The sequence below is a fragment of the Electrophorus electricus genome, chromosome 22, assembly GCF_013358815.1.
Source record: "Electrophorus electricus isolate fEleEle1 chromosome 22, fEleEle1.pri, whole genome shotgun sequence".
Taxonomy (NCBI): Eukaryota; Metazoa; Chordata; class Actinopteri; order Gymnotiformes; family Gymnotidae; genus Electrophorus; species Electrophorus electricus.
The window spans coordinates 5,356,667-5,366,666 of record NC_049556.1 but is presented as its reverse complement, the minus strand read 5'-3'; the positions used below and the strand labels follow the sequence as shown (position 1 = coordinate 5,366,666).

General features: G+C 45.3%; 1 protein-coding gene across 2 annotated transcripts in view; it reads right to left on the bottom strand.

Moving 5' to 3' along the window:
• Window positions 1-10,000, bottom strand: part of col5a1 (procollagen, type V, alpha 1) — an 85,058-nt gene that overhangs the window by 13,675 nt on the left and 61,383 nt on the right. For both annotated transcript variants that reach the window (XM_035521226.1, XM_035521227.1), the window contains exons 42-48: window positions 9,479-9,586; window positions 8,839-8,946; window positions 5,803-5,856; window positions 5,501-5,554; window positions 4,747-4,854; window positions 4,504-4,557; window positions 4,273-4,380 (exon numbers count right to left, since the gene is read on the bottom strand). In XM_035521226.1, the coding sequence (XP_035377119.1) occupies window positions 4,273-4,380; window positions 4,504-4,557; window positions 4,747-4,854; window positions 5,501-5,554; window positions 5,803-5,856; window positions 8,839-8,946; window positions 9,479-9,586 (594 nt within the window). The remainder of the gene's footprint in view (window positions 1-4,272; window positions 4,381-4,503; window positions 4,558-4,746; window positions 4,855-5,500; window positions 5,555-5,802; window positions 5,857-8,838; window positions 8,947-9,478; window positions 9,587-10,000) is intronic.

The following is a 10,000-nucleotide window of genomic DNA, read 5'->3' as shown; positions in this document are numbered from 1 at the left end:
AAATTAATTTAAAAAGACCCCTCCCGGGTTGTCGTGGATACCTGCTGTGCTGAAATGCTCTAAAATGCAACAGTGGCAGAATGTTCTAGAATTGGATTGCAATTGCAAAATATACATTCTTACTGCTCACATGCGTTTGTGTGTGTGTGTGTGTCTGTGTCTGTGCATGTGCGTGTGTGTTTAAAGCTCTGCTTGGCTTACATAAACTCTAAGCACCCGTCCGGCTAACCGCCATGGCTGTCAGTCAAACATCCTACGCTGAGATGAGCCACCTGCTAACATCAGCCCGAGTACGGCACGGAAACCTACACGCTATGCTCCTGTGCCCCTCCGCCCCTCTCTCTCTCTCTCTCTCTCTCTCTCTCTCTCTCCATGCCCTATTCATCCTGTCTTCCTCCCTCTCTGTCTCTGTCTCCCACCTGTCTCTCCATTACACTCTATGTTCATGTATGCGGGTGCGTGTGTGTTCCAGCGCTGCAGAGCCATTGCGTGTGGGTGTGGACATCAACATTTGTACCTCTCTCGGTCTTTTAGTGTCAGGCATCACTGTCAACCATAAGCCCACCAGAAAGTCCTCATGAGATCCCACTAGCATGATACGGCTGTCTTTTTGTGCTCTCTCTCTCTCTCTCTCTCTCTCTCTCTCTCTCTCTCTCTCTCTCTCTCACTCTCTTACTCTCTCCCTCTCTCTCTCTGTGCTGCTGCGCTCTTTTTCTCGTTCTATCCGCCTCGTCTCCTCGATTCTGTGGTGTTTTAGAGGTGAGGCGCGTCTCCCCTGTGCTGAGGCTGAACTCCCTGCCAGGAACCCACACAGAGATGCTGTTTACACAGAGGAGCAGGAGGCAGTGGGGTGGGGGTGGGAGTTTTTAAAATGTTTTGACAGGGCCCTTTATTCAAACAGCTTAGTAAACATGCCCCTTCCACTTTTAACAGAGAGAGAAAGATAGAAAATCAGAAGAGAGGGAGAAAGAGGGAGAGAGAGAGAGAGAGGGATGGATGGGAATGGAGGATTTATACTGAATATATGAAACAATGTCACAGCAGCATTATCACCATCAATACATTCATCATCATCACCATCATCATCATCATCATCACCTTCTTCACCATCATTATCACAATAATTGTCATCACCATCACTGTTTTCATCTATCATCATCACCATCATCATCATCATTATCATCATCATCACCTTCTTCACCATCATTATCACAATAATTGTCATCACCATCACTGTTTTCATCTATCATCATCATCATCATCATCACCATCATCATCATCATCATCATCATCACCTTCTTCACCATCATTATCACAATAATTGTCATCACCATCACTGTTTTCATCTATCATCATCACCATCATCATCATCGTCATCATCATCATCATCCCTTATTACTTGTCAGAAGCTGCACTTTTCTTCCTTGGAGAAAAAAATCTATTCGGTGTCAGAGCAGCCTGCCAAGTGCTGGCAGCCAAGACTTTGCTGCGTTGTTTGTGTGTGTGTGTGTGTGTGTGTGTGTGTGTGTGTGTATGTGTGTGTATGTGTGTGTGTGTGTGTGTGTGTGCGCATGCGCGAAAGTGTATGTGTGTGTGTGTGTGTGAGAGTGGGCGTTTGTGTGTGTACTGGTGTGCATAGGTGTATGCGTGTGTGTGTCTGTGTGTGTGTGTGTTTGTGTGTGCACATGAGTGCATAGGTGTATATGTGTGTTTGTGTGAGAGTGTGTGTTTGTGTGTATACTGGTGTGCATAGGTGTGTATGTGTGTGTGAGAGTGTGTGGGTGTGTCTGTCTCTCCGTCTGTCTGCTCACTGAAACAGAATAACTGTTAAATCTCTGCAGTAAATCCAAAGGCCAGCAGAGTTGAGTTGGTGAGAGCAGAGCTAAACCTGCTCCCTATCTATAGCCAGGAAAACCGCTTCAGCACCTCACACACTCTGGCACGGCCCACCGCACAGACATTACTCTAGCCAGAACAGCTAAAGCAGCGTAGATCGCTTCCCTGATGCATCGAGGGCTTCCTCTCTGGACAATCTGTGGCCCCTGTTTACATTTTTTCATTCTGAGTGGGGTAATCCTTAAAACCTAACAAGTCGCCTCTGTCTGGGAATGCTGAAAGTTCACTTACACGGCAACTCTTAACCTCCCCCACCCACCACACAAAGTTCATCTCCCTAGTCCCACAATGTCTGATGTACCCCTGATATGATTCAGACATGACACAATATGATTTACAACAATTTCTGGGAATATATGATTCAATTCAGTAGGCCTGTAATATGATTCAGTACAATACAGAAAGATTTGATTTAATTCAGTAGTATTAAAGAACCATTTGCTGCAGAAATTTGTTTTTGACCTCTTTCAAGTATTTTTTTCAATATGTACTCTGAATCCATAATCTAATGAGTTATGAATAATGTAGCCAATTAATTGTCCATCCATCTATAGGAGGCAAACAAACCCCATTAAATTAGTTTTTTTTTTCATTTGTATATTTAATATGGCAGCCTAGAAAACTAAAGATCGTTATAAAGACCCACCCTTTCATAAAAAAGCTGATGGTACCTCAAATATACAATTGTAAACAAGATTTTTAAAAGATGGAGATGTCAAGCTCCAGCCCCTTATTAGGTTTTTCTGAGGGGCCAAACTGAGTCATGTTCTCTTTCCACTTACACACTCCAAACACTGGCTTCTCTGTGGATGTCCACAAAAGACCTTTCAGTGAATAAATCAAGAAGTAAACAAGTTAAGTGTGAAGGCAAATTCATCTGTAGTTATATGTGTGATATGACCGTGACACGTATTATATAAGGAATTTAATCTGTCCCCTTTAGCAGGGCTAAATACATTAACCTCCCCACAATCCCCATCCCCCCCCCCCCCCAAAAAAATTGCGTGCATCGTTAAATAATTTTTTTGGATTCTAAAATCCAGCTCAGCAACTACAGCTGATAAGAAAAGAGCAGCGTGTTTGCTGCAGGATAGCTGTTAGCCTGACACACCCCTCACAGTTCATTTTACAGAAACTACACACATAACTTTTTCCGTACTGGCTCAGATTTTCAGGTGGAGGCGGCCGATCACGCTTACTTATGCTGAGATTTTCTCTGAAGGGAAACCTTGAGAGAGAATTTTCGCGTTAGGTTCACCGCAATGTCTGTATCACTCGTAGACACTAGTCAGAGTTACCTGGCTGAGGTAATGAGTACATGGACAGGTGACGTTTACTAACGGTGCCGTAGTCTCTTCTTCAGAATGCAAAGAAATACTATAGACCTGTGTGACAGTGTAAGATGTCTTATCATTTCGCTAACAGACTTACGTTACAGAACAAACGATCACCAGGAGGGGCATGGAAGCACATACAATACTAATGAGCAGTCTTGATTAGTAGCACTCTCTGAAAGAAATGCGTCCTAACACATGAGGCGTATCTAGAGCCTATACGATTAGGTTGCTGTTTTTTTTATTTTACTTTATTCATTTATTTTTTAGCTTAGTCTTCTTTTTGGTTGTCTGATGCCTTAGAGGGGCCAGGCTGCTGTTCAAATGAAACTCAACTTGAATTCATAATCGTGTGAAATATGCATGTTTGGGTTATGTTTGGATTTGTCCAGGATGTTAAAGATGCAGTAAGTGATTTATTTTAAGACCACTTTATTTAAACTGCCTTTGCAGTCTGAAAGCTCTCTCTACTTGCTATGAGAAAAGAAAAAAAAAATCAAATGTATAGGCAAATCAGCTACTACCGAAGGAACTACAAATTTCAAAACACGAGTATTAACCAATCAGGAAACATCCCTACAAGAACGCGGAATTTTCCAGCCTGCAAATTATTCTGCTTGTGCATACAGGGCATAGGAGGGCAGACCTTTAAAGATTGGAGGGTGGGCCTTTAGAGGATAGAGGGAGGGGCTTTAGAGAATGGAGGGAGGGCCTTTAGAGAATAGAGGGAGGGGCGTTAGAGAATGGAGGGTAGACCTTTAGAGAATAGAGGGAGGGGCTTTAGAGAATGGAGGGAGGGGCTTTAGAGAATGGAGGGAGGGGCTTTAGAGAATGGAGGGAGGGGCGTTAGAGAATAGAAGGAGGGGCTTTAGAGAATAGAGGGAGGGGAACTACTTTAACGCCTTATTTAACTTACGATGATCATTCAGAATTGTCTGGCCAGTTTCTAAGTAACGGACGAGCTGAAGCATGGAGACCAGAAAACAGGAGAGTGGATGTGTACTATGGGGTCAAAGAGGAGAGAAACCGGTAGGGTGTTCACCTTCTCTCCCACGGACCCGGGGTTTCCGATGCCTCCCGGAGGGCCCTGGGGTCCATCAGCTCCTGGGGGTCCCGAGGGTCCTCGAGGACCAGGGGGACCAGGGGGACCCTGGCAGGAAATGAGTGACAGAGACAGAATGTAAAGGAAACAAAAACAATATCATATGTGGTATAATGTATGGTATTACGTATGGTATTATATACGGTATTGTTGATGACATGCTGTTCTCACCATGTGACCAACATCTCCAGTCTCTCCTTTCTCGCCAGGAGATCCAGGCAGACCCTGTGTACCCACACAGATTAGTTATAACCAGTCAGAACCAGCCAAAGCCAGATGGTAGTAATTCAATTACAGGATAGAATTTAGCTCTGATATCATGTGATGTGACCTAATTTCATTCTGATGCCCTGTGATGTGACCTAAGGGTAATTCCAACTGTGTATAACAGTGTTTGTGTGTGTGTGTGTTTACCTGAAGGCCAATAGGTCCTGGTGGTCCAGGGAACCCTCGTGCTCCCTCATCTCCTTTCTGCCCAAACAGACCCTGCTGTCCTCTGGGACCAGGCTCTCCATCTGCCCCCTACACACCCAGAGAGAGAATGAGAGAGAACGAAGCAGGAAGAACGAGAAAGAGACGCAGTGACAGACGGTGATGACTCAGTCTGAGTGGCAGGTGTTTGTTGGTGTGTTTAAATATGGTGATATGTTGAAAGGTTGGCTGTAACAAGCAGGAGGAGAACTGGAGTGTGTGATTGTGCAGCACTGGCCTAAAAAAGTACCCAAAGGACATCAGAATTCTATCACACCTCCGCTGTGAACTGTGGAATGCTGTGGACTTCAAAGGGCTGAATTCTAACGTGCCACAGCCTGAAATGCATCATTCCGACATGCATTATTCCTAAATGCATCATTCTGAATTGTGCTACTGTGAAATGCGTCATTCCAGAATGCATCGAAACAGTGTCACTGCGGTGGGTTATTTCAATGAATTGCATTATTCCAAAATGCATCATTCTGAAATGTGTCATTCCAAAATGTGTCATTCCGAAATGCAATGATACAGTGTCACTGCGGTGGGTCATTGCGAAGGATCTCATTCTTAAATGCAAGATTCCGAAATGCATTATTTCAAAACATCTCATTCCAAAATGCCACACAATGGCATGGCGGCAGAACCTCAAACTCAAAGTAATGGGATGTAAATGAGGAACACAAGAAATACTCACAGAGGGGCCGGGCTGGCCGACGGGGCCTTGGGGACCGGTTGGTCCAGGGGGACCCTGGGAAGGGGAAAGAGGAAGACAGCCGAGGGAGGAAGAAATGACATGTTGAGGAACTTCTCACTGGGGGCCTTCAGAGCAAAGGGCTTTCAGCATGGCAACACATAAAAATGTTCATTTTCCTATTCACATTCGTAACCACGTCCCAGTGCACCGGGAGCGGGAAACGAGTTCCAGCAGGGGGAACCATGAACGCAAATCGCAAATAGAAAGGAAGAAATGAAAAGGTGGCAGTAAAACAGACATACCTGTTCGCCTTTATCCCCTTTGCTCCCTTTCTGTCCGGGCTCGCCGATCTCACCCTGAGGAGCAACGTCCAGACACGGTTACTAGGAGATATAAGGCACGTATCGAAGACGCAAGCCCTTAAGATGTGTATTAGTGTCTCTCCGGTGATAACCTTTATCTTTCTATTCTCAACATTTAGCAAACATATGAATAAGAAATAATGTAAGCTGGAGGCTCCAGTACAACTGAATTTGTGTGTGTGTGTGTGTGTGTGTGCTTGTGTGGAAAGGGAGTTTGGAGACAATATGTGTGAGATGATGAATGCTGTAATAACAACATCACTGAGTCACTGCAGTGATCATTGTTATCCTTCTCTTTCTCTCAGACTGCGTTTCCCAGCAGGCCTAGCACCTGTCACACCTGACTCATGGTTCACACTGAAATCACTCTCACGCCCCCTTAACGCCATCCCACGCACGCGCACATGCACTTAACACACTTACGCGCAACCTCCCACCTGCCCGCAGTGTATGTCTGTGTGTATGCGTGTATGTGTGTGTGTGTGTGTCTGTGTGTGTGTGTGTGTGTGTGTGTGTGTGTGTGTGTGAGCGTGTGCGCATGTGCGTGCGGGAGGTGGAGGTAGTATGTGTTAGCTACAATAATCTTGTCCCCTTGATGTATTCCGTCTGGTTCAGTTAGTTGAGACTCAAAACACACGGATGTCAAGAACACCGATGTTAAACACAGAGATGTTAACTATTGGCATCCCAACATGAGGCCAACTGCAACACCATACACCCTGATGCTGTTGTAGTAGGGTATTTCCGAAAGCGGGTTTAGAACCTCCCTTAGATCTGTTAACTCTGAGTTTGTGGGGGCGTTTTGGGGCATTTTGGCTCCAAAAAACGAACTCAGAATAAGTGTAGGTTAGTTGCTATGGCAACATACTCTGTGAAGCACCTCTAGCAGTATCTGCTATCTGCTGTCTTTACTGGACATAAGCCACAATTAATCGTAAGAACGCCAGTGTCTTATAGGACTAAATTAATGCGGAGGCTCACATTAGTGATTATAAGGAGTGATTACATTACATTATGAACACTGATTGGACGTTGTTTAAACATTCTGATGACTATTCACCATATTCATCATTTTCAGCTAAATCAATCTTTTGAACATTTCTCCCCATCACATTTCATAAGGCAAACTACCGCACTATGGATTCATCCTGTTTGATACAGATAGTATACATTAATATTCTATTTTTAGCATTTTTGCATTAATATTCTAATGCTTTTTGTAACTAATTTAAGCTTTTATCACAGAGCGATGCACTTAACGTAGGGTACATACTTGGCACAAATGTTTTCAAATGTCAACCCTTCACACCTCACCCACCCCACCCCACGAGCACCTCCCATCACTCCCCACCCATGAGCTTGTGTTCCCAGTATCTTCTCCACTTGAAATGATTTTCATCTTTTGCGCTCTTCCACTACTGCAGTCCTGTGAAGCCTCTGTGGCTGTGCTCATGGTGTAATGTGGTCATGCTGTAATGCAATCATGGTGTAATGTGCTCATGATGTAATGTGCTGAAGGTGTAATGTGCTCATGGTGTAATGTGCTCATGCTGTAATGCGATCATGGTGTAATGTGCTCACGGTGTAATGTGGTCATAGTGTAATGTGCTCATGGTGTAATGTGGTCATGCTGTAATGCAATCATGGTGTAATGTGCTCATGATGTAATGTGCTGAAGGTGTAATGTGCTCATGGTGTAATGTGCTCATGCTGTAATGCGATCATGGTGTAATGTGCTCATGATGTAATGTGCTCACAGTGTAATGTGGTCATAGTGTAATGTGCTCACGGTGTAATGCGGTCATGGTGTAATGCGGTCATGGTGTAATGTGCTCATGCTGTAATGTGCTCACAGTGTAATGTGGTCATGGTGTAAAGTGGTCATGCTGTAATGCGATCATGGTGTAACGTGCTCATGGTGTAACGTGGTCATGGTGTAATGTGCTCATGGTGTAATGTGCTCACGGTGTAATGTGCTCATGCTGTAATTTGCTCATGCTGTAATTTGCTCATGCTGTAATGTGATCATGGTGTAATGTGATCATGATGTAATGCAGTTTTAGTTCTACCTTTTGGGCTCGTGATATGACTGGTGAACTGATGTGACTGGCTATGGCACGCTGGTGAACACATTAACAAACTTTTGTTGGGTCATGTGATTGCCGTGATTCAGAACACCCATGGAACATTCATCTGGATCTTCTTTGAAGCCAGCCACGATGACGCCACCATGATGCATTTGAGCTCCTCATCATTTCAAAGGCCAACGGGGCAGTAACTACACACAACGCACCGCACAGCTGTAGTTCAACTTCCGAGGAACAGGATTCAGAACGTGTGTTGAAAAGTGCCCGGCACGGTCGCGCGATCCACTTCTTGAATGTTCCTGCTGTTACTCATTTCCTGGGTTTCTAGCCATTAGCAGTTTAGAACGGGCGCGGATGAGTGTCGCTGAGGAGGCGCAGAGCGTGACTGCAGATGAAACGAGTTTCGCAGCAGACGTACAGGCAGAAGTCCTCTCCTCCCCTATTTCTGTCGTTACATTTCCATTTCATTTTAGTTTCGGCTCGTTTTTAAGCCAGCGTGGGTTATTTGCATGATAAATGACACATATATTGGCAAACGTTGGGCGAAGCTTGAATTCTGGCCCCTCCCTTCAACTCTTCCTTTGCGTCTCTCTCTCTCTCTCTCTCTTAAGCTCCCCCACTTTTCATTGCCTGCTTTCATCACAGTTTCCCATCTTATTCCTCTCTCTAAAATGTGAGCAGTGGCTTGGAGTGTGAATTGGGTGAGCTGGGTAAACTGGGTAAGCTGGGTGTGTTGAGTGTACTGGATGTACTGGGTGTACTGGGTGTGTTAGGTGTCCTCGGTGTACTGGGTGTACTGGGTGTGTACTGGGTGTGTTAGGTATACTAGGTGTATTGGGTGTGTACTGGGTGTACTGGGTGTGTACTGGGTAGCAGCGTATGTCCTTGCCTTGTCTCCGTCCTCTCCTGGCGGTCCGAGGGGTCCGGCGGGGCCAGGCAGACCCACAGGACCCTGAATCCCATCCCTACCAGCAGGTCCTTGGGGACCTTTCTCTCCCTGAAGGTAGACACAGAGAGAGAGAGAGAGAGAGAGAGAGAGAGAGAGAGAGAGAGTCCGAGTCAGGTGTGTGTAGGTGATCGTACAAAAACTCCCCCCCCGACACAGATTTATCCTAAAACCCCCAAACACAGCATTTACACTATTCTTATGGCTGATGATGAACACACACTATGGTCACTGTCAAGCCAGCCTAAAATGAACACTTTATCTGCATGTACATTTGCATGTAAATTTTCATCTAACCTGCCTCTAATTAAACTGTCTGCATGCTCCTGTTGAGGGGATGTCACTTGGTATGAATAAAACATTGCTGTTGTTTCAATCTGGTATTTGAACAGGTTCTTACACCTAACTTGGCTTCCAATGGGCTGGATAATTAGCTAATTCGATAACGAGTCCCGTCAGGCAAATTTATACCGAATTTAAATTTAAATTCCGAAACTGTGTGGGGGTGCAGAAGAGGATTACTAGAAAGCACTTGGGGGGCGGATGGGGGGGGCGGGGACTTTAGGGTTCGGAGGGTACTCACTGGTCCACCCTTCTCTCCGGCTGGGCCTGGGGGTCCCTGAGGTCCAGGTCGTCCTGGGAGGCCAGTGGGTCCCGCCGGACCAGCGGGGCCACGCTCACCGGGAGAACCCTGCACGAGAGAGAGAGAGAGAGAGAGAGAGAGGGAGAGAGAGAGAGAGAGAGAGACAGAGAGAGAAGGAATTAAGACATATCCAGACTGCACTGACGTGCACGGCACCAGCACGAATTTAAAGCCTGCAGATGCCTGGCTGTGATTGATGGAGTGGAGAGCAATCAGCTTTAATTCAGAAAGCTCCCTTTAAAAGGACAGCTCCCCAATGTGCTGAGAGGTTACTGACTGCTGCGTATGTGCTGAGTGTGAAATATTGATTATATTAGACTGCTTATCCTCTACTTTATGTAATTCATCTTTAAAATCTAGTTATGGAGATGCAGGGAGGTAAAATAGACAGAGGGAAATGAGATAGATAGAGAGAGAAGGAGAGAGTGTATGTGTGTGTCTGTGTGTGTGTGTGTGTGTGTG